At 41.2% G+C, this 25,608-nt stretch overlaps 1 protein-coding gene across 3 annotated transcripts in view; it reads left to right on the forward strand.

The window, feature by feature from the left end:
• Positions 1-25,608, forward strand: part of SLC4A4 (solute carrier family 4 member 4) — a 493,683-nt gene that overhangs the window by 127,173 nt on the left and 340,902 nt on the right. For all 3 annotated transcript variants that reach the window (XM_006142902.2, XM_014585732.2, XM_027769728.1), the window contains one exon: positions 4,424-4,603. In XM_006142902.2, coding sequence (XP_006142964.2) covers positions 4,424-4,603 — 180 coding nt within the window. The remainder of the gene's footprint in view (positions 1-4,423; positions 4,604-25,608) is intronic.

Below are 25,608 nucleotides of genomic sequence, written 5' to 3' on the forward strand. Positions count from 1 at the left end.
TGGCCTGAAAACACTGTAGCAACTACCAGAAGTGTGCATTTAGGTTGGAAATATCTCAGGGATTGGGAGAACTGGACATGGTAGCTTCACAGTTTTTCCTGCTTACAACCGGGGTGAACAGGTGAGGAGGGGGCAAACTAAGGAGTCACAGAGCGATTATTTCTGACATTCAGAGATGACCAGGAAAGTTTCTGTGTTCTTCCCAGTAGTACTGGCTGTGGTGTGGATTGTGAGATATTCCCAAGACATTCAGAGTTTGTTGGGAACTTGCACCATCTGTCAGAGAAAGGCATGCAGGATATTTATTTGAACACATGATACTGAGGCCACTGCCAAAACAAGGACTGAATGCCCTTTGACCACACACCTAAATGAATGTCGTCAAATGTGGATTAAAGAAGGTTTACTTTTCACGGTTTTGAGTAGCATGGACATAACTTTGGACCACATTTAAAACAATTTCCTTTTCCTTTATGAGTTATAGCTGCTTTTTTCTAATTTTCTCTTCTTCTTTTTACATTATTCTTGAAAGCAGTTTTCCCTGAAACATCTAGCTGTATATATCTATGTATATATATATAGTGTGTGTATATATGTGTATGTACATATATATGTGTGTGTGTGTGTGTATATATATATATATATACATATATATATATACATATACATATACATATACACATATATATATCTCCTAAACATTTTTTAACAAGAAGCAAGGAACTATCCTTATTCTTTAAGTATCTTACCATTTTGTAGATTCTTACTTGGTTGGAAAGCTTGTCAATCAAGTTTCTCCTTTTCATTTTACATGGAGAACAATACACACCCTCAACATCTGTGGCTTCCTTAAAAGCTTACAGTCATTCTGTGAGTTATAATTTATAAAATAGCCATCAATCTTCATGACCTATCTCTGAGACAGGTAGAAATATGACAATAAAAGTAAATACTAAGATCCACCTAGTATTTTCTCATCAACAATAGCATATTTGCAGCAGTGGCACTGCTTCTGTTGATCATGAAGACGGGTCACCTGTGGGAGCAGTGAGCATGCTTCCATTTCAGCTCATTCTACTTTCGGTATTTTGTTACTCAGCCCATACAGCTTATTCAGTATTTGGTCATCACTTTGAGGATCATGCCTATCTTACACCCACCCATCAAAGCAAGGCTGTCTTGCTCTCTTCTCATGGGCAAAGAAGCTGAAGTGGGGAGCAGTCAAGAAACATTGATTACTTACTTACTTAATCGAGCAAGCACTCTTCCTGAACTCTTAGATTTGCTCAACCCCTGCACTAGGTTCCTTCTCTCCCTAAAACCAGGACAGAAAAGGAGGATTTAGTTACCAGGAATGTGTGAGAAGAGAAAGAAGATGCTTTTTAAGTGCTGATCGCTCAGCTCAATGCTATAGTTTTCTCTTGCTGTTCTTGGAAGGCAATATCTTCCTCATTCAGAAAATATTCTATTTTACTGTGCAATAAGGATCCCCCAAGAAGTTCATAAATATGTGGGCACCAGAGAATTGTAGCTTCCAAGAGGCCAGCACTGAGAGTATAAATGTAACCTGAGCAGGTGTTGTGGAGGTTAAGGTGGTTGGATCCTACATCGACGACTGTGTGGTTCAAGTCCTGAATCCAGTGGCTCAGAGGACACGCCAGGTGCATGTGCGTACATGATCAAAATCCCAGGAGGAGACTGGAGGAGAAGGAATTGTGGTATGGCCATCCCCCCTAAGTGGGGTGACTTCTCACTTTCCCTCTGTCTCTGTCTCTCTCTGGAAGGAATATGCACCCTGTAACAAAAACTAGAAAAAAAAGGAGAAAAAAAGAAAGATGCCCAAGAATAGTGGTATGGGATGGGAATGGAAACAGAGAATGATGGCAGATATATGGACAAGAGATCATTTTGGATTGGTAGAAACTACCTAACAGAATTGTGGCTATGGTTGCACAACTCTATAAATAATGTACTAAAATCATTGACTTGTACTTTTAAAATGAGTGGGCTTTTATGGTTCATAAATTATACCTTAATAAAGCTGGTTAAAAAAAAAATCCTGCAATTGTGGATGTCTTGAAAGAACCCTGTTTCCATTCAGCATCTGGGCACCATGGCTCGCCACAGTGCAGCACCAATGTCTGAGGGTGTCCACGTCAGTGTGGAAGTGAGCAGAGAGCTCATGGGAAGGGCTGGAGGCCATGCGATAAGCTGAGTCTGCCACAGGGAGGATGCCTGCCTGAACAAAATGGCACCGCTTTCATGATGGTAACAACTCCAACTAGGTTCCAAAAGGCACAGTTCCGTTCTTCTCTAAGATTTGAAGACTTATTCTCTGAGTGGCCCTAGCTCTTTCATTAGGATTAGAAAGACAACACTTCATAGCCAGAAATCGTACCGTTAAGATATTATCTGCCTGTCTATACTGTCTCTTAAATGATTTGACCAAATGTGCTATAACCCACTAAAAAAAACCTTTCTGTATACCGTTAATATTGCTAATGTAGGCTACTTAACTTTTTATTTATTTATTTTTGCATAGTTGCCATTGTTTAGGAAGGTGTAGGAACTATTTAATGTGCTAGGTTTAAAAGAATTTCCAATCTTTTCACTTTTTTGTTGTTTCTGAAATGAAGACAAGGAAACTTTCAGCATTTGATTTACTGAAGACATTGGTTGGCTTTCCTTTTTACATTATTGAGGCTTGAGATAAAGCTGCAGGTCTCCTCCACTGACCGGAGCGCAGGAAACAATTGACACTGTTTCTCGATTCCCATTGTTTCTGAGACGTTTCCTACTTTCCAGTATAATATAGCTTTCCCATGAGAACAATTTGCTTGCAAATGCTTAGACATGGTACGTTTCTCATTGGCACACATTCTTGGAGAATTTCACTGTGCTGGGTAGTAGTTGAGTTGTGGTGTGTGTCTGTATGTGTGTGTTTGGGGGAGAAGGCAGTTGTCCTGCTTTATATAAAGATATCTCCAACTTCATTTAAGCATAGTGTATTTTCTTTTAAATGCTAATCCAGTCTATTTAGGGTTCTCTAGTCTTTAGTCAGAATCTCTTTCTTGAAGGCGTCTATAATTCTTTTAACCTTGACAATGTAAGGAAACACCCCTATGAGTTATGGTGTTCTTATAGGTGCCTGATGAGTTGCCGTGGAAAGTAGTTCACAGAAATTTATACCAGACATACAGTATGCATCTGTATATATACCAGACATACTATATGCATGTAGGGATGTCACATTGTCTGTGGCACTGTAAAGCTGTCATCAAGGAGTAATTCCAGAAATGGGAAATGAAACCCATAGATGAGATCATCTTATCTAGTTTTCTGTTAAAAAAAGAAGCGTTCACATTTCTTTCAAAATGATGGTTCCCACCTTCAGAAGTGATGATGTATATAAAGTGAAAGTAAAGTTTCTCAATTAAAAAAAGATGTGGAACTTTGAGTTCTTCTTCTTCTTTTTTTTGTTCTTATCAGATTTTGTAAAAATAATACCACTTGTCAGTTTTGCAGCTCCTTCCATCTAGTGAACTGAAAGCGTTTCACAATCTTTTTTTCCTCATGCCCTTCTCTTCAAGGCAATTTTTGCTGGGCTGAGTTTATTTTTATCATTGCAACAACCAGTTTTTAGAAACTTTTAGAAACGAAAAAAGGAAAATGAGAATGGCACTGTAGCTGACATTCATTTGAGCTGTTTCCTAGTGTGAACATTTGAGTATTTCTAAAATCTCTCCGAGTATGTCTTATTTTTCTCAGTTTGTCCCAGTTCTAAGTCTCTATTCTGCTGATTGGGAAAAAAAAAAAAAAAAAGTCTTTTCACAAAACCTTATCCCCAGCAGAATGACTTTTTGAACTTGGAGGTAGATCTTTATTTTTGCAGTTCTACAGTTCCTTTGAGTGTCCTATTCAGTGTAATCATAGAGTCATGGCAGGTTAGAACTGGAAGTTGCTTCAGGGATTACCCAGTGTGAGTGTCTCATTATATAAATGATGAGGTTGAGGCCCACAGTGGTTAAGGGACATGCTAAAGATCAAGGATTCCTGGTTTCCAGTTCAGTATCCTGTGATTTTCCTACACAAAAGCCGTCCATCTGGGTAGAACCAGATACACTCTTACAGAATACTAGTACCAGCCAACAGGTTGAATTATTGATACATTGTAGCTAACTGACAATTGGGAGGAAATTTTATTTTTCCAATTTGAGTTTGCCACATATATTGAGTCGCCAGAAAAGTCATGACGCCTTTTTGCGTAGACAAACCAGAAAAATAGTCATGACTTTTCCGACGACCAAGTAGAATGGTAATGTGGAATTCATCCACATTTTCTTCTGAGCTGCAGCTCTTTCGAAAGGTATATGAAGCAGACAGCACGGTTTGAAGTGACCGGTGATTTGTGTCCTTTCCTTAGGCCACCACACCATCTACATCGGGGTCCATGTGCCCAAGAGCTACAGGAGAAGGAGACGTCACAAGAGAAAAACAGGGCACAGAGAAAAGAAGGAGAAAGAGAGGATCTCTGAGAACTACTCCGACAAATCTGATGTGGAGAATGCAGATGAATCCAGCAGCAGCATCCTAAAGCCTCTCAGTGAGTACTCTCTGGGGTTGGTGCCTCTCCCGGCCTCACTCACTCATCCTTGGAAAAGACTCGTTTACCTGCTCAGACTCCTGTGGCTAATGAAGAAAGAGCATGGTAATACTGGGCTGGTCTCTAGAGAATAATGTCTGTGGAGATGCTTTTCCGGGCCCAGCAGGTTGATCTAGCAGGCCATCTGGTACGATGCTGAGTAGCTCCGAGAAGACCTGATGCCCATTATGTGTAGCTGGGTAGTCTGCATTTTGTGAGTGAGGTAGGGTCGTGTGTTGTAGATGGCATTTACTCAGTCATCGGCAGTTACTGGAAGACTCCTAAAGAACTGAGGTTATTGTTTCTGTTTAGACATAGGTTCTGTTGGGACAGGATGTCAAGATGAGAGTATGTGCAGATATTTATGCCCTTCCAAGTGTCAGAGTTATAGGTGGTATTCAACCGTGTTGTGGGCCAGGGCAGTGATTTAAAGAGGAATTGTGGAGAAGCATGCCCTAAGTCAGAGAAGAATGAAATGGCACCGCTGCTGAAATTTGACCATTTTAAGTATCACACATTGGGGAAAAGTATTGTTAAAAACAGGATAGCCGGAGGTCAGAGAACACCCCGGGGTTCAAGCGATAGGACTGTGTTTCGGTGTACTTTCAGGTTGCTTTTTGTTTCTTTTGGCTTTACGGGTAGCCTTGTGGCTGAAGTGAGAATGAGCCTCGTGGCTGAAGTGAGAATGTGCAGTAGCAACTCATGCCAGTTTTGGGAGATTCCCCAACAGGAGTTGCACAGTGACAGCTTTTCATGTTGGCAGACCTCTGTACATTCTTCCTCTTTGCCACAGTTGCAGAAACACGGACCCTGCAATAAAATGCGTTATGGGTGGCACAGATAAAGATCGAGTTCAGTCATCACAGGCGATGACAGGCCAAATTAGAATGAACAGCTCAGGGGTGTTGAAAAGTGAATTTACAGAGTTAAATTAAAGAGGGTGTGAGGCATAATGATGTGAGTCTTCTCACCATTGAACTGAGCAGGTGGCTTGGGAGTTAGAGTGTTGCTGAGCCCAGCGGGGCAATACAGATGGGCCTTCAGTTACATAAAGGCTGGAGGAGAGTTGAGAGATGCAGCCTGAGATTAAAACAGAAAGGTGTTGGAACAGATGTTAAGACCGGGAAGCAGCCAGAGGGCAGGAGACTAAAGTTATATGCTTTTCATTAGACTATTGGGGGAAGACTTTTCTGAGAGGGATTCTTCATTTATCAATTGAAATAAAGGATTCTGTTTCAGGCAAAGTCCCTGAAATGCACATAAAGAAAAGTCACAGCTAGTCGTTTGGAGGAATACAAGGCAACATCACTTTCCAAATAAATTACTACCGTTTATCTCATTTTACTGTCTGTTTGGCAAGGCCTGAGCTGGTATCAAAGACGTGCTCTCCCTAGTGAGCTGGAATACCTTCCTCTCTCCCCCCACTTTTCTTCTCTCTCTCTCTCCCCACTCTTCCTTTCCCTTCACTGTTTCTTTTTCTATGTCTCTTTTATTACTTGTCCTGCATTCTGTAATTGAAAAACACAAGCACATCATCCTTCTAAATACTGAAAAGGAAAGAAATGCTCACTGGACAAATGGGCCAAGGGATTTCGAGGTGATAATTATGTACCAGCTTTGTAGGAAGGGCAGTGGAAGCGGTGCCAGCCCCACTCAGAGAGTTAATAAGGAATGCACAGAACGGAAGACGCTGAAGCTGTGTGTGTATCAGCCACAGGATCGTGCCTTTTTCTGTGGCATTTGGGGATCCGTTTGAGTTCAGTATGTGAAATAAACAAGGTCCTCCGTTCTCTTTATCCTCAGAGTTCTCCTCCTGGGGGATTTCTGCATTCTGTTTTATACTGAGTTTCTGAGGAGAGCCTATGGAGAGACAGTTGTTAAGGATCCAAATGTTCAATGATCTTAAGGCAGCTATTTATAAATTTGCAGTGTATAGTTAGTCTTATTATTTTTTCCCTGCTGGTCAATAAGTTATGCAATAATATACTTTTGACCTATTTTATGCGAGCATCCAATTTGACATGAAGGTTCTGTTGCTTCTGATAGATTGTCACTTGGTTATCTGGTTTAGTTTTACTTCCCAGATATAGAAAGACACTTAACCCCATGATTTTGCAGAAGCCCCAGGACTCTGACATCAATATGACAATAAAACTTTCATGGGAAGACTCCCTTAATGAAATATCTTCCTAGCATACCATTATTGTCTCTCAAGAACGGCCACATACAGTTTATTATCCTTTGATCTAGGGTGTTTGAGTCACTTATGTCTAAAGACACATCATGTCCCCATAGCAAGATTCCCACATGTGCCTGGCAGTATGTCATGTGATACTCATACATTCTGAAAAACAAACAGCCTACATATAAATAGTAACTTGAGAGTCATCTCTGATCCTTGGCTTGCTTTTACCCCCATAGGCAATCCTTCAATGACTTCTCTTAGTTTGAATTCTAAAATACGTCAGAATCCCTGCTTCTTTTCAGTTTTACTGCAGCATTTTGGTCTAAGGAAACTTAATTTCTTGCTTAGATAACTGCAACAGCCTCCACTTTTCAGGTCTTATTCGCCACAGAGGCAACACTGATGATCATAAAGTGCCAATTGGGTCATGTCCTTCTTCTGCTGAAGAATTTTTATTGCCCTTAGAATAAAATTCCAGTTGTGTACTGTGGCCCACGGTGTCTCTCCAGTCTTGACTGTGTCATTCTGTTTTTGTCCACTTTACTTTAGTCCCACAGTGTTTTCGTTTCTTCTTCTTTTTTTGGAGAGGTTTTCGCTATAGGGCGTGTGCGCTCGCCAGACAGAGACATAGAGACAGAAAGCGAGAAATCACGCCCCAGGGGGGATGGTCATGCCACAATCCCTTCTCCATTCTCCTTGCGGTATCTTGGGCACATATGCACACGCGCCCTGCATGAGTTCCAAGCCACGGGGTCCGGGACACGAACCACGGTCTACTACGTGGGAATCCAGCGACATAGCCATTACGCTAACTGCTGGTTCCCAGTGTTTTCGTTTCTTGATGCTAAACTTCTTGTGTCTCAGGGCCTTTGCACGTGCAAACCTGTCTTCCTGCAATGGCCACCCCATTCTTGCTCTGGTTAGATTTCCCCTTTAAATGGTACTTTTTCTTTTTTTCTTTTTTTTTCTGGAAAGGTTTTTGCTATAGGGCATGTGCGCTGGCCAGACAGAGAGAGACAGAGAGTGAGAAATCACCCCCTGGGGTGGGGGTGGGGGGTGGTCACGCCACAATCCCTTCTCCTCCATTCTCCTCTCGAGATCTTGGGCACGCATGCACACGTGCCTGGCATGAGTTTAATCCACCGGGTCCAGGACTCAAACCGCGGTCGACTACATGGGAGTCCAGTGACACAGGCATTACGCAACTGCTGGTCCCAAATGGTATCTTTTCTAAGAGGCCTTTCTGGACTATGCTATATATTGCAGGTGTTCCGTGTTATCCTTACCCAGCTCCTATTTGTTTCCTTTGTAACACGTTTCAACTTGTGATTTTGTGAGCCTGCAGCTTTTTCTGATCTGATGCTGGATCGTAAGCTCCAGGAGAGCAAGGGTCAGATTTGCCTTGTTGGCCGTGTTATCTCCGGCACTTAGTGTGCCTCTTGACACTTAGTAGGTGTTTAATCCATATGTAGTGAGGAGTAATTGAGTGAATGGATTACTACAGAGGAAGGAGTAAGTTTTGCTTTATCGCTCTAAATATGTCCCACAATCTACTGGAAAAGTCATAGCATATTTTTCTGTTTTTCTGTGGAAAAACTGTCATGATTTTTCTGACGACCCAATACATTGCGATCTGGCTGACTTCCTTGATTTCAGCCCATGCACAACACCTGTCTGCTCGCTCTGCCTTCCTCCCTGGCTGTATGAAATCCGCTCCTAACTTTTAATTGTCGCACATTGGAAAGCGCCTCATTATTTCAGCTATTGCCAAGGTGGTATTTCGTTCTGGGTGGATGACTCCCAAGTGTGTGGAGTTCCTTGTTACCCACATGTGGTGGAAGAAATTGATCCACAGGGCATATGGATTTCTGTACACTTAAAAATGTCACTCTTCTATACAGGACTTGGATGCTCTGCTTCAGAAGCCACTGTAAGGAGGCATGGAAGTAAATAATGAAAGGCATTTATAAGGAAAAATAAGGCAGATATCTTCCAGTATTTAGGCCCATCAGGAAAATGGCATAATTAACAGGTTCATTTAGCTTAAGAAAGAGAGGCTTTTAGTTTTCTCTGTGGTTCTGGTACCAAGACAGGGTTCTAAACCGTGAATGTGCATTTGATGTTTACACGTTGGGTGCTTTGAGGAGGGAGCTAGCCAGCCTCATCTCCCCCTCTGAGCTCAGCAGCAGCTCGAGTCTCGCATGACTGCTATTCCCAGTGTGGCAGCAGAGCTGGCGTCCCAGCTGGGACGCAGAGAAGGAAGCGTGCGTGAGAGCATGGTGCTCAGAGCAACAGGGAGAGAGGCTGGGGAAGAAAAGCGAAGTGGAAGAACAAGCAGGAGGAGAGACAAGGGAATGAGGAGGTGGTGTGGAGTGGGCGGTGGAGAGAAAACTTAGATTGTGCTCTGTCTTAAAAATAATCCTCTTGCCTCCTCCACGGTGCACTTTTTCTTTCTTTCTTTTTATTTTTCTTTCTTTCTTCTTCTTCTTCTTCCTTTTTTTTGCCCCCCAAGTTAGCAGCTGCCATCCTCTCAGGGTTGCCCAAAAAGAGGATGGGAAGGTGGTCTTGTCGGAGATAGACACTGCATGGCTTCCACCATAGATGCTTTTGGTCTCTGCACCTTTCCCTTTATTGGTGTCTTGGGATATTTTGGAGGCATTACAGGCTCTTTTGTGATGGCAGAGACTCTGAAAATGTGTAAAATGGTAGGAAATATTGTTACAGACAGAACGCTGTGCTCAGCATATCGATCTGACGTGTAACATGTATCCTGACAGGCTTGAGCATGCATCTGTGCCTGCAGGTGCTCACTGCCTCTTGCACACAGGTCTGGGCCGTTGTGGAATCGTAGCGCTAGGTATATGCACACAGACGCTCATTCAGTCTCATGGTATTCTTTTTTAGTGCTTTGGATATGTACCAGAACTGACGGATTTATGCTAGTGAGTATTGTTCTGGGAGCCTGGGACAATGGTTGCCAGTTGGTGATCCGGCAATATTCAGGAAACTGAAAAAGAGAAATGGGCAGCTGCTTTTGTGTGGTGCTTCCGGGTAAATGAACAGAGTAGCTTTTCATGAGAGCCAAGTATATTTGGTGTTTTGTCACTTGACTTCCCCTTTTCCCAGTGCACACCCTGCACCCTCCCCCAACCTGACCTCATACTTCTTGGTATAGATTTCTACTTTTTCTTGATGTTTTTAAAAACATGTTTTCAGGCAAGACCCTTAGTTTTGATGTCATAAAGTAAGATTTCTTTAATTTTCTATATACCATTGGCATATCCTCAAAATGAATCAGCACACAGAAGAGAATCTTCAGAATGTCCGTGTATGGAATGAGATAGATCTATCTTGGTTTTTTTTTTTTGTTTTTTTGTTTTTTTTTTTTTTTAAATAAAATGAAAGAACTAGTCAATCTCCATCTTTTCTAGAAGTAGGAAGAAGTACTTTTAGGTCTAAGAAGAAAAGCTTTTTGTATTAAGAAATAATTGAAAGCTTGGAATTTTCCTTTTCAGAAGGGTACTTGGTGATGTAATTTTGCTGGGAAGATACCGTGTCTGAGTACTAAAGAGTGCGTAGCTGAGCCAGGTTACTCGAGCCTGAATCCCTGCTCCTTTTAGCCATGTAACCTTGCCAATTTACTTAACCTTTTCGAGCTTCACTTTTCTCATCTGTAAAAAGGGGATTATGATAGAACTTAATTGTAGTGTTTTGAATATCAAATGTGTTTCATGAACGACGTGGTGAGGAATAATTTTTTTTTTTTTGAGAGGTTTTTCGCTATGTGTGCTCGCCAGACAGACAGAGCGAGAGAGAGAAATAGAAAGAGAGAAATCACCCCCCAGGGGGGATGGCCACGCCGCAATCCCTTCTCCTCCATTCTCCTCTTGGGATCTTGGGCATGCACACACGCACCCAGCGTAAGTTTTAAGCCACAGGGTCCAGGACGCGAACCGTGGTCGACTACATGGGAGTCCAGCGACATAGCCATTACGCTAACTGCTGGTCCCCAGGAATAATTATTTGGAGTTACTCCAAATACCTTCTCCCAGCTCATCTTTCCTACCCAGTGTGTGAAGGTAATATAAAAAGTGCCAGGGACAACGTTGTAGAGATGAATTCCTTATGAACAATAATCACTGTTTTTTTAGTTTTCTGTCACAAATTCTCACTGGGAATTCCTGTTTTGGCTGACAGCTTGGCTCCTGGCTCACAGTAGCATCTTTGGAAGAACCAACCTAAATTCAATCTCTTAAGTTGCCCGTAGGGGTCAGTATGGATGTCAGCTGGTGGGTGAAGGGGCCATGGGAACAAGGATTTCAAGGGACAGAGGTGACATCTCTTGCTCTGTGTCCTCAGATCCAGTCAACAGCTGGAATCCCCAGTTCTGGATCCCTGTATGCAAATGGATTGTTCCCTCTTTCATGAGAAGGACCCTTTTCTTCATTTCTGGGTTTCTCAGTGAAATGAATCTGGCTAGGAGGAGCTGTTTGGGAGACAAGTCAGTAATTTGAAGAGAATGTTGGCTGAAAGGAAAAAATGTTTGGCATATTTGTATTTTTGGTGACACTGGGTTGGCTCAACACTATTTTGGTACTAATAATTGTTTATTCCTCTGTGATGCTGATGAATACAAGAGGACTGTGTCATGGTGATTCCATCTTCTTTAGCTGGATAGCTATATAAATCTCTTAGGGAGTCTGGGATTTCTGAAATGCAATTCTCTTGAAGTCACCTCGAAGTGCCCTCCAGATGGCCATTCTTACACTATTCATTTCTTGTTGCCACTGGCTATTCTATTCCAATAGCCATTCCATTTTATCATGCCATGAGATGTTATGAATAGTGTGTTGACGTGTGTCATGGGAGAGTTGATGTTGTTGCTATTTAAAGTGACACATGAGTTCAGGAGGCCTCTGAGGGTTCTAGTGTACTCCAGGTGCTGGGTACTCAGAGCTAAAAAGGAATAGTGACTTGGGGTGGAGAATGGGGGAAAACCAGAACAGCATATGGAATTTAGGACGTGAAATGCACTTTAGTGAGGTAGCGGGGGGTCTAAGATTGGTCAAAAGCAGGGCACATCCCATGGCTTGGAGTTTGAGTTTACAAGGCTTGATTATGTGAGTGTGTGTGTGTGTGTGTGTGTGTGTGTGTGTGAGAGAGAGAGAGAGAGAGAGAGAGAGAGGAACGCACTGAAGGAATGAAAGATGTTGACATTGGCTCTTCTTAAAATGGTATTTTGTTTAGGAAATTTTGTATCTTGAAGGAAATAACTCTTAACACAGATTCTTCATACCAAGTTTTTAAATTCAGGACTTGATGTGTGAACTGTTGATTGGATGTGGCTGGGGTGAGGGACCACAGTGACATTCTACCTAAAGCCTCAAGAGTCCTTCCATGACACAGTCTGGAGACAGGAATGTCAAGTTCTCATAATAACTTTCCACGGACAAGCTTCTTCCTTGACTTTTTACTACATTTCTGTAGTGGTGTTGTGAGCAAGGAGTCTCCATTTTCCTGGTTTTCTACAGAATAAAAATCTCAATTATCCTTGATACATGCCTGCTCTTTTCTCTCCATAGCCAGCTACTCACTGTGTCTTAACTTGTTTTTTCCTTGGAAATTTCTCTTCTGTCTGCCCCTCTTGTTGAATTCCTAGGGCATTATCTTCTTAGTTGAGTTTTCAGCTTTCAGATTCTTCCTTGAAATAGAAGGAAATTTTTCTCAGAGAAGGCTGCCAGACATCTACAATATCAGATCCATCTAGTCTTCCCTTATTTGTAAAAACAAACAGCCCTTCTAATGCTCTTTATTACTTAAAGCAGATTCCTAACGTGGTGTCCCTAGACACCTAAGAGGAAATTGACAATGTAATGGAGTTTCCTCTTCTACTTTCTATATTTTAAGTAGTTTCATGAAAATTACAGGTTTACTCTGCAGTGTGTTATCTGTATTACACCTTCTGGTGTGTAGATCTGTACCGCTTCAAGGAGAGACGTAGCAATTTCACTCAGGCGTGTGGCATCTCTCCAGTGGCATTGTTAGCACCACAAGGGCAGAGACGACGTATATCATGTACTTCTTTTGCATCATGTTCTGTACTAGCATCTCCTTTGAATAGATGAATAATGTTCAGAAATGTCCTACTAGGTGAAAAGCAGTCTGGCCTAAGTAGGAAAGTAAAAGCTGAAGAGGAAGGGTTGTGTTGGATAATATTGAAATGAAAAGAGGCCAGGAAACAGTTTGCTCATAATAGAGCTCTACTGCTTTGTTTTTGGAATAACCAATTTACGTGTAAATAAAATAGAAAGCGTCCATATTTTTAAATAGGGATAAGAGTGCTACTTTGTGTATATGGTTTTTTTTTTCTCATGGGAAAAATTGTTAAAATATTAAAATGTGTGAAAGTATGCAGGATGATGTAGGAACGTGTGATATTACTTAAGATAGCATTTCTGGGGCCAGCAGGTGGCGTGGAGGTTAAGGTGCTAGATCCTAGTTGGCCATAGTTTTGTGTGGTTTGAGTCCTGGACCTGGTGGCATGAAATACATGCCAGGCACATGCACATGTGTGCCCAAAATCCTGAGAGGAGACTGGAGAAGGGATTGTGGTGTGGAGTGGTTTCTTATTTCTCCCTATCTCTCTTTGGTGAGCAGCACATGCACCCTATAGGAAAAACAAAAACAAAAACTAAACTCAGAAAGAAAAACGAACATTTCTTTGAAGAACCCTTTAGCTTGCTGAGTTGGAATAACCCTGTCAATGTATAACTAGTTATTTAGGGTTCACATTCCATTGTCATGAGTGAGGATAGTACATAAGAGAGGTTACTTATGATAGTGAGGTTTGTGAATTCCTGAATGTGTACCAAGGCTGTTTGTGGAGTTTCTTACATAGAGAACTTAAAGAATTGATACCGTATGCATATCTAGGATACAAGGATTAAGGTCCATGTTGCTGTCAAAGATGAATCCTTCTCAGGATTATGATTTAATGATTCTGAAACGAGAACATCCCTGGAAGGTTTTTTTTTTTTTTTCTTTAGGGCATGCAGATTTGTTTGAGAGAGAGAGGGAGAGAGAGTGAGAGAAAGAGAAAGAGAAAGAGGGAGGGAGGGAGGGAGAGAGAGAGAGAGAGAGAGCGAGAGAGAGAGAGAGAGAGAGAGAGAGAGAGAGAGAGAGAGAGAGAGATACAGCTACAGTGAAAAGGAGAGAGAAATTACCCCCTAGCAGGGATGCCCACACTGCAATCTTGTCACCATTCTCCCCCTGGGATCTTGGGCACACACACACATGTGCCTGGTGTGAGTTTCAAGCCACCAGGTCCAGGACTCAAACTGCGGCTGACATGTGGGAGTCCAGCGGCATAACCACTATGCCGTCTGCTGGTCTCATCTCTGGAAGTTTTTATTGCTTTGCTGTCAGCCAATTAAGTAGAAGTTCACTTAAAAAAAAGTGTAATGCACTTGATATTCTTGTTTAGAAGCTGCTGCTAAGTAAGGGTTCCACTTCTGGTGATACTGTGATCCTGTACTTTATATTAAAGTCAAAGTCATCCTTTGTCTCTGAGCCAAGTTTTACCATAAAGGCCACGAGAGAAAGCAATTATGCCTAATTGATTCTGCATCATTATGAGGTTGTGGAAGGAATACTTTTAAGTGTCATGGAAAAATGTGACTTCTGGATGCAAATTTATAGTACACATGTGGTCCATATAGCTGGCTGCGATTGCTCGAAACCGAAGTTGTTTTCACCAGAAAATAGGGTGATTTCTGTTACTAAGACGTGGGAATAGCCATTTCTCTAACTAAAAATTCACTGCAGATTCACCCAATATCCAGAATACATGCCTGAGCAACTGTAAAATCCTAAGTTAATTCTTAGTTTAAATGCGCTTTGTTTTATCTGTGAATCTCCTAGATGCCACACACCAACCAAACCTATGGGCAGAACTTCAGAAGGATTCTGGATTTTTAAAAATTAAGTCAACACACACAGTTAATATTTCCTCTTGAAAGGCCAGCAGGTGGCGTGGTGGTGGTGAAGGTGTTGAATTTCCACATGGGCAAATGTGGTTCAAGTCCTAGACCTGGTGGCTTGAAAATTATGCCAGGCATGTGTATGTGCTTGTCCAAAATCCCAGGTGCAGAATGGAGAAGGGACTGTGGCCTGACTATTGTCCTTGAGAGGGTGATTTCTCATTTTCCCTCTTCCTACCTCTGTCTCACTCCAGTGAGCACACACACTCTATTGCAACAAACAAACAAATTATTTCCCCCTTGTTCCTCCAATCCCTAAATATAGATTTTGAGCAAAGATTATTCTGGTTAGGAAGGACTGAAGATAGATACCTACCACCTCAGTTGAATCAAATATTAACCAGTTTTTGAACATTGTGGAAGTGTGGCTTTAGGAAACTTTTCTGAGCTACTGTTTGCACGCTTAGCTGAATTTGAAAATTTATAGATGTTTTTCCTCCTGTGAAACTGACTTTTGAAATTCGTCTATGCTGCTTTCTCTTTAAGCTCTTTTTATCCTATTATTTTATGATTCTTTGTGACATTTGTAAGAACATCTGAGCAGTGAGTGTAAGGGGATAAATTTGAGGTTCTTTGTGCATTTTGTATCCAAGTAGAGTGGCAGAGTGCTCTCTTTGTTTGGCTGGTGGGGAGAAAATGCTGTTTCTAACGATTTAACAGAGTGGGGGAAACTTTAACTTAATAAAAGGCTCATGTGAGTTAAGAAGCAGCAGAAAACAATCAAGGGCAACATATAAAAAGAAAAACCAACTTAGAAAACGTATCTATCTATGTATGAAAGAATATATGTATTTATTTATCTAATTTGCTACAGGGTGGGTGTGCTTATCATTCAGAGACAGTGAGAGAGGGAAAGTGAGAAATCACCCCTCAAGGGGATGGCATGCTGCAATCCCTTCTTCCCCATTCTCCTGTATGAATTTTTGGGCACGTACCCACACACATACCTGGTGTGTTTCTCAAGCTGTCGGGTCTATGACTCAAACCACCCTGCGGACTTCATGGGATCTAGCCACCTTAACCACCTTGTCACTGACTGACCCAAAGGATATATTTATTTAAAAAAAATAATTGAGTTTAAAAAAGTCACTGAGTTCTGTATTGCAGTCAGTCATGGGAAATAGAGGGGGAAATTGCAGGGATGAGATTGCAAAAAAAGAAAAGAGAGAGATGACATAGGCTGGGAAAAGCAGGAGAGGAATAGAGGGGCTCTGACTATCAAGAAAGACAAGGAGATCAAAGAAACTAGAAAAGTCGCCAGGTGAGCAGCCAGGACGCAAATACAACCCTTCACAATGAAGCCCCATAGCTTAGCGGTACAGGTGTCTCTGGTCTCTGGGAAGGGAGAGAGAGAGGGGGGGAGAGAGAGAGAGAGAGAGAGAGAGAGAGAGAGAGAGAGAGAGAGAGAGAGAGAGAGAGACAGCTACAGTGAAAAGGAGAGAGAAATTACCCCCTAGCAGGGATGCCCACACTGCAATCTTGTCACCATTCTCCCCCTGGGATCTTGGGCACACACACACATGTGCCTGGTGTGAGTTTCAAGCCACCAGGTCCAGGACTCAAACTGCGGCTGACATGTGGGAGTCCAGCGGCATAACCACTATGCCGTCTGCTGGTCTCATCTCTGGAAGTTTTTATTGCTTTGCTGTCAGCCAATTAAGTAGAAGTTCACTTAAAAAAAAGTGTAATGCACTTGATATTCTTGTTTAGAAGCTGCTGCTAAGTAAGGGTTCCACTTCTGGTGATACTGTGATCCTGTACTTTATATTAAAGTCATCCTTTGTCTCTTATCCAAGTTTTACCATAAAGGCCACGAGAGAAAGCAATTATGCCTAATTGATTCTGCATCATTATGAGGTTGTGGAAGGAATACTTTTAAGTGTCATGGAAAAATGTGACTTCTGGATGCAAATTTATAGTACACATGTGGTCCATATAGCTGGCTGCGATTGCTCGAAACCGAAGTTGTTTTCACCAGAAAATAGGGTGATTTCTGTTACTAAGACGTGGGAATAGCCATTTCTCTAACTAAAAATTCACTGCAGATTCACCCAATATCCAGAATACATGCCTGAGCAACTGTAAAATCCTAAGTTAATTCTTAGTTTAAATGCGCTTTGTTTTATCTGTGAATCTCCTAGATGCCACACACCAACCAAACCTATGGGCAGAACTTCAGAAGGATTCTGGATTTTTAAAAATTAAGTCAACACACACAGTTAATATTTCCTCTTGAAAGGCCAGCAGGTGGCGTGGTGGTGGTGAAGGTGTTGAATTTCCACATGGGCAAATGTGGTTCAAGTCCTAGACCTGGTGGCTTGAAAATTATGCCAGGCATGTGTATGTGCTTGTCCAAAATCCCAGGTGCAGAATGGAGAAGGGACTGTGGCCTGACTATTGTCCTTGAGAGGGTGATTTCTCATTTTCCCTCTTCCTACCTCTGTCTCACTCCAGTGAGCACACACACTCTATTGCAACAAACAAACAAATTATTTCCCCCTTGTTCCTCCAATCCCTAAATATAGATTTTGAGCAAAGATTATTCTGGTTAGGAAGGACTGAAGATAGATACCTACCACCTCAGTTGAATCAAATATTAACCAGTTTTTGAACATTGTGGAAGTGTGGCTTTAGGAAACTTTTCTGAGCTACTGTTTGCACGCTTAGCTGAATTTGAAAATTTATAGATGTTTTTCCTCCTGTGAAACTGACTTTTGAAATTCGTCTATGCTGCTTTCTCTTTAAGCTCTTTTTATCCTATTATTTTATGATTCTTTGTGACATTTGTAAGAACATCTGAGCAGTGAGTGTAAGGGGATAAATTTGAGGTTCTTTGTGCATTTTGTATCCAAGTAGAGTGGCAGAGTGCTCTCTTTGTTTGGCTGGTGGGGAGAAAATGCTGTTTCTAACGATTTAACAGAGTGGGGGAAACTTTAACTTAATAAAAGGCTCATGTGAGTTAAGAAGCAGCAGAAAACAATCAAGGGCAACATATAAAAAGAAAAACCAACTTAGAAAACGTATCTATCTATGTATGAAAGAATATATGTATTTATTTATCTAATTTGCTACAGGGTGGGTGTGCTTATCATTCAGAGACAGTGAGAGAGGGAAAGTGAGAAATCACCCCTCAAGGGGATGGCATGCTGCAATCCCTTCTTCCCCATTCTCCTGTATGAATTTTTGGGCACGTACCCACACACATACCTGGTGTGTTTCTCAAGCTGTCGGGTCTATGACTCAAACCACCCTGCGGACTTCATGGGATCTAGCCACCTTAACCACCTTGTCACTGACTGACCCAAAGGATATATTTATTTAAAAAAAATAATTGAGTTTAAAAAAGTCACTGAGTTCTGTATTGCAGTCAGTCATGGGAAATAGAGGGGGAAATTGCAGGGATGAGATTGCAAAAAAAGAAAAGAGAGAGATGACATAGGCTGGGAAAAGCAGGAGAGGAATAGAGGGGCTCTGACTATCAAGAAAGACAAGGAGATCAAAGAAACTAGAAAAGTCGCCAGGTGAGCAGCCAGGACGCAAATACAACCCTTCACAATGAAGCCCCATAGCTTAGCGGTACAGGTGTCTCTGGTCTCTGCTCCACCGTTCCCAGTGGCCTCTACCTGTGTTATCTTTAGTTTCCTAGGGGTAGCTTTTTAAGAATTATTTATTTATTTATACATGATTATTATTATTATTTATACATTTAATCACTATACACCATTTAGATCATAAAGAGACTTTACCCAGCATGACACACACCTTAGTTCAGTCCAGTTGAGAATACTATACACATTCTCATCAACAAATAATAAATCGTGTCTGTGTCCCACAAATATCTTATCTCTCTATTTTTTCCCCCCATATTTCCTTTCCTAAAAATTCCCCTCCCAAACTCATTCCACTTTAGGGGTAGCTTTTTTATTATGACTATCAAATGATCACAGTTGTTCTTTAGCTTCATTTTCTTTTATTTGCATGACCTATTAATCTGGTTTTATTAGAATCATCTCTACAAGATGTTTCTCCCATGAGGAATTTGGTCTTATAGCTACGCTAGTCTTTTTCTTAATACCTGTTTGTTTTGTTTTGATACTAGCACACTAGATGAAAAATAACATTAGCTTTCTACAAATTCCTTGGAAAGATTCTTAGTCTTCTAACAGGTCATTTAGCTTAATTCTACATTTCAGTCTACCTTCCTTATGGGAGTTTCTTCAGGGTTTTGTTTAGCCGCATAACAAACTGGTCTAAGGTATTCAGGTTTTATAAAGATGCTGCCGTCCTGAGTGTCCAGATCAAATCCAAAGCTGGCCCCTTGGTACTCTGCCTGATGACAGTGGAAATTCAGAGTGAGGCAATGGGACTTTTTTGGAAGGCAGCTGGGTCTAGGGGAATTTTTGTAAGCAATGAACCATTCTTTAATTGAAACCACTGGATGTGGTTAGTAGTTTATTTTAAAAACACCATATGTTAGTTCATTCCTATAGACTGTGACAATCATAGTTTAATCAAAAGCTGCTTGTGACATTTCTGTTTAGTGTTCGTCAAAGAGTGGCATGCTTCCTTGAAATCCTGAACTCTCTGCCAGATGCCGACACATTTACAAGTATAGTTTGGCTTTTAGGCAATTGTGCAACTTTTTGAGTATGTGGTAGGTTTTTATTTATTTTTGTCACTTTCGCTAATTTGTCATCTTCTTAAGTGGAAAAATATTCTCAGCCTTTTTGTTTGGTAAACAGTGACTTTTACTCCTTTCTCCAGGATTCCCCTGAGAGGAAATAAGTGAATGGAACTGCTTTTTGACTCTCTTTTTTGGCCAGAAAGCCAAAGGAGTGCATGATCTCATTGAGACATGATCTATTTGTATGAACTGTAAGCTTGTAAGCTTGTCATCATCCTTCATGGTATTGGGGCAGGCACCCTGTTAGCCACCAAAACAGGGTGAGAAAAGAACACAACCAGATCCCTTAGCCTGCAATTTGGTGCAATGAAAATCAGTTCAGTTCATTACCGTTCAAATTCATTTCGAATCAACCCAAGAAATACTTATGGAGTACTTCTTTTTAGGCGTAATCCTGGGTCCTGTGGCTATAGAGAAGAAAAGTGACATACAAATTGACAGTATAGTGGGGAAGTGACACAAATCAAATACATTTAAAAGAACATGGAGGCTGGCAGGTGGTGAGGTGGTTAACGGTGCTGGATTCCCACATGGCTGACCATGGTTCGAGTCTTGGATCCGGTGGCTTGTTTTCTCTTTTCCCCTCTCTCTTTCTCTCTCTCAATCTGTCCCTCTCTGAGCAAATTAAAATAAATAAAGTTAAATGAAATAATTCTTTTAAAAAAAGAGAAAGAACATGATAATCACTATAGTAGAATTATATGCAAGGTGTTACGAAAGCTTGAACATGCTTAAACTTGGTGGGGGGTGTTGGAGAAGGCCTCACAGAGGAAATAGCACTGGAGTGGAGCCTGGGAGGAGCAGGAGTATGACCAGAGGTGGGGCAGGGAGGCTGAGGAACTGGTTATGTTCCACTGTTCCTTCACCCAGGAACCACCAACTCAGTGGTAAACAAACTAGGGTGTTTCTTCCAAAACATCCCTCCTGATTAATGGGAACAAAATTACGGGCAGAGAAGAGGAACAGTGTCTAGTGTTCGAAAATATAGAAGCAATAATGTGATTAACAAAAACCCATTATAAAGATGACAGTCACTAGAGAGGAGGATTTTGAATGTTCCCAACTTAAAGTAATGACAAATGGTTGAGATATACTCCAGCAAATTGTTGAGGTATATTCATCATCCTGATTTAATCATTATATATTGTATTCTTGTACTGAAAAAAATCACACTGTGCCCCAACAAATATGTACATTTGTTATATGCTTAAAAAAATCCCTCCTTCAGTAAAAGGAGAGTTCATGGTGGTTTTCTCTCTGTACCTGGCCTTGAAAGTCCATTTTGAGAGACTGCTTGGTAGTCTGCCTGATACCCATTCTCCTCTTCATCGTCATCCTCAAAACTCCAGTTTTGTTCTGACAGCAGTATGCCAGCTAAAAACCTTGATTTCCCAGGAGAGTTCCTTGTGGCTGCATGTAGCCATGTGACTTAGTTTTGACCAATGACACGCAAGCTTAAGCGTACTGTGTTCTACTGGGAGAAATATATTGGTTCCTAATGGAAAGGCGTAGGCAGCTGACACATTTTCTAATGGGCATCGTGAATGAATATTTCAGGTCCATTATTTACTCCATAAATAAAAAACTGTCATGTGTTTTCATGTCCAGGAAATAAGACCTGACATTTCTTAACTTTGTCATCATTGCTTTGTCATTGAGCCTGAGTAACCTCTTACGTTTTTCTAGCTTGGTCTGTTTATCCATCTGTCCTTTACACACACACACACGAGGATTATTAGATATCATGTGTGCATCTGCTTGTAAGGTGACTTGAACTTCATGGATAAAATGTTGCTAATCATCATCATCATCTTCGCACAAGCTGTTATCTAGGTACTATGTTGGATACCTAAAAAGTGTGATCTCCATTTTCCTTCTGAGGTTAACGTTCTCTTTTTCGGGGTGGAGGACACTGAAGCTCATAGGTGAGTGACTTACCTGACATGATGTGTTTGGTTACTGAGATATACGCCTGGGTCTCTCTGACCAAGCAAAGGTTGCTAAACATTGAGTAAAAGTGATTACAAAAAAGTTTAGATCAGGCTTCTGACAACTCATACTACAGAGTGGAGTTTGGAAGACATTGTATACATCTAGATTCGATTCGTATTGTTACTACCTACTCTTTATTTACTTATACTCTACCCTAGAGTGATTAAAATAAACTCAGGCAGAATAGATAAAGATACTTTTCTTTTTCTTTCTTGAAATCCTCCATCTTTAATTGAGAAGTCTTATAATACTAAGTCGTATTGAGCATATTTTAAACAGGTTCTTTTTTGAGGCTAGCAGGTGGTGTAATGGTTAAGGTGCTGTACCCCCACATGGCTGACCATGGTTTGAGTCCCAGACTCGGTGGCTTGAAACTCACAATGGTTGTGTGTACATTTGTGCCCAAAATCCTGAGAGGAAAATGGAAGAGAAGAGACTGTGGCATAGTTATCCTTCCTGGGCTGTGTGTGTGTGTGTGTGTGTGATTTCTTGCTTTTTGTCTCTCTCTCTCTAGCAAAAAAAAAAAACCAAAAAAAACCCCCAACAAACAAACAAACAAAAAAGACAACTTTATTTATTAGTTTCTTCTATGAGAAGGGGGTAGAGAAATAGAGAGACAGAGACAGGCATCCCCAACATATCCTCACACCTTGTTCCACCCCCAGTCTCAGCTGGGTATTCGTGCGTGTACCTGACCTGCTTGGGGCTGTCCCAGATATCTAGCTCCTGTGCCTCTGTCATTGCTGATATTCTAAGAAGTTACGTTTACTGTTAGAAAAGTAAATAAGACAAGTCCAATGAAAATAGCTAACCCTGATGAGCTGAAATGGAGAGCGTAGCTAGGTTTTAATGTGGACAGATAGTTTTCCTTTCTGAGCAAAATACCAACCTGTTTATTTTACATTAAAAATGGTGTCTGTCTATCATTCATTCATAATTTAATTTTTTTTAATGAAAAGAATTAGGAATTTACAAAGTCACCTGGATTGCTTCTTAGAGGCATGTTTTGGAAATACTTGGTTTCAAGTGACTTTACTCAGTCACTCAGCTTCCCTGCTATCGGAAGTCCTTAGTCCTCTGGACTGTTCCTGTTGAGCAAATGAAGTCAAGGCAATGTATCCATTCCTAAAGTCACTAGGGAGAATCCGTTAGTGAGCCCCAGGATCAAATCAGTATCAGGAGGATTAGGTGCCTCATTCATCCATCTATTCCTTCATCCAAAGTATTATTGAAGGTGACTGCATACCAATGTTATGCTAGATGTTGGAGCTGTTAGAGTGAACACAATTAAGGACATTTTCTATGCTTAGTCTTACAGTCTTTTGGGAAAGACAGTTATTAATCATATACCTATATAAATAAATTTAAAACTTTTTTTTTTTTTTAGTTTGGTATAAGGTATGTGTGCTCATGCGCACACGTGCACACATGCAAGACAGAAAGTGAGAAATCACACCTCGGGGGATGGCCATGCCACAGTCCCTCTCCTTTCTTCTCCGGGCATGCATGCACACATGCCTGATGTGTTTTGCAAGCCACTGGTCCAGGACTTGAACCGTGCTGTTGGCCATGTGAGATCAGGTGCTTTAACCTCTGAGCCACCTGCTGGTCCACAGATAAATGCCAAATTACCTCTGTAATAAGTGCTGGGATGGAGTGTAGCCCATGGTGCTGTGCAGTTTGTTAATAGGTGAATTTGATCAAGTTAGAAAGATTAGGAAAAGCTTCTCAGAGAAAGTCACGCTTGAGTTGGGATCTTGAGAATGAGTGAAAACAACAACAACTGGTGAAAGTGATAGAAAGGACATTGTGGGCCAAGAAAAAAAAAAAAAGAAAAAAGAAAAACCACAAAACAAGGCCTTGGTCTAGGAGGATGCATGATGAGTGTGCTTATCTAAGAGAAGCCCACAACACGGGCTGAACATGGAGGGGCTTCATGGGAAAATAATTCATTATCTTTGACTAATATTTGAGAAAATGAAAGGCACCGATTTCAGGTGAATAATTAGACGTAAAGAATGTCAAGTACATGATAAAAGCACATTTAAATAAAAGGCATCCAGTAACTTGCATACCTGTTTTTAACTTGTTTAAGTGGAGCTTTATGATAGCCAACTTCTGTTTTTTCTCAGTGCTGTTTGTCTTCTGACCCATCCCTAACTGCTGCTTGCATGTCATAACCTTCTTTTCTGTAACTATTACTTCCTCCCATATCAATGTGTCAAATAAAGCATTTGTTCCTGGATGACCAGTCTCTGCAAGTGCTTTTGGCAGGGCATGAGAGGTGTCTTCCTACCTTCTCGGGTGCCAGGATGGTTTTATCTGTTTTGATGTAATACTTTACTAGCAGTCACGGTAATCCCTTTGGGATACTATTCTACAATTTAAATGTTTAGAAGGGTGGGGAGGCAAATCATTCTGGGTGAATGTTTCAGTGTTATTGACTTTAAAGCATACACAGGCCTTTTCTATCTGTGACTCATATGATATAAAAAAGAGAATGAGGGGCGAATGATGGGATCAAGAGGAACCGAATCCCAGCCCTGCTTCTGCTTGGTCAATGACTTCCTTCCAGAGTAATTTTTCTTGTAACACGAGAACATAGAAGGGTATCTACCATGATGACAGATACCTGGGCTTTTATTTATTAGCTTATTCCATGATAGTCAGGGCAAATAAAGAAAATTTCTGATGCAAAGGGAGATTTTTGTTTAGCCAGAGGCATTTTGAAACCTTTAATGTACTAAATATACCAGTGTATTTTCATTCGCTATACTTTTGCAGTGTGTGATCAGAAATATGTTTTCCCTGAAAAGAAATCAGAAAAGACCCCAGGATGGGGGGAGGCTCGTTGACTGGAAAAAAATATGATTTTGAGAGCACTTTTCATGTTTTCACACTTTGCTTTTCCCCTTTTTGCTCCAACGTGCATTTTTCCATCAGAGTTATTTTGGATGGCGTGGAAAGTTTCCCTGTGTCCTTTGTGTTCAAAGGAATGCAGGGGATTGGCTAGGCTGAGTTGGCTATATATTGCAAAACGTTTTATTTTTGCACAGCGCTGTATAACATCTAGAGACTTTCAGACACAGTACCCTAATTGTTCCTTAACCCTTGATGCAATTAGAGCAAGCATCGTTCCTGTTTTGGAAAGACAAATCAGAGGTTCCCACAGGCTAAGCCATCCGCCCGAGGTGGCACATCTAGTATTGGAAGAGTCAGGATTAGGAGAAGGTCTTTGGGCTTGTCTTCTGGCTCTCTTTATTCTGTGTCATGAAGCTGCAATAAATACTCCGGTGGTTGGGCTGACAAGGCGGCTCATTCAACAGGGTGCCATCAAGTCCTGCAGGATTCCATTATTCATTTCTTCAAAACTTGGTGTATTCAAAATTAGAAAATTACAGCTATGCATAGTCATTTTCCACTTCATTGGTCTAAAGTCACTAAATCCTAGAGAAAACTCCTTTGCAAGTGTGTTGCCTTGGAAATGGATGCGCATAGCAGTAGAATAGCTTTCACTGTATCTGAAATTCCGGCAGGTTAGGTGACAGTTGTGTCTTTCTGAAGGGCGTGGGCAGATTCTGAACGGGCTTTTCCCGTTGCTCATCAGCTTGGCCGTGGCTGCTCTTATTACAGCAGTCACTCAATTTCACAGATGTCTTTTCAACATCTTTTTTTGTGTGGTAGTTTCTTTTCTGAGCACAGTGTATGTAGAAGTAACTTTTTTGGGGTATCACACATTGCTTGTCTTGGCCTAGCAAGTAGCTGGTGCTAGGAAACACACAGTGCTGCAGCTTTAAGGAAGGGTCAGCTGCGTGATCATGTCTGATCTTTGTGAGAAATCTGAGTATCATTATTCTCTTATAAATGTAGAAGGCCAGATTTACAAAAGCAATATTTGATAGTGGTTAAGACCAGGGGTTTGGGATCAGAGTTTGAGTTCAGATCCCAACATGCCTCACTCACTTTTCGAGGGGGCAGCAAGTCATTTGGCTGTTTCGAATCGCAATTTTTTTTTTTTTTTTTTTTTTTTTTGCTACAGGGGGTGTGTGCTCTCCCGACCAACAGA

The sequence above is a fragment of the Tupaia chinensis genome, unplaced genomic scaffold (genome assembly GCF_000334495.1).
Source record: "Tupaia chinensis unplaced genomic scaffold, TupChi_1.0 Scaffold000086_1, whole genome shotgun sequence".
NCBI lineage: Eukaryota > Metazoa > Chordata > Mammalia > Scandentia > Tupaiidae > Tupaia > Tupaia belangeri.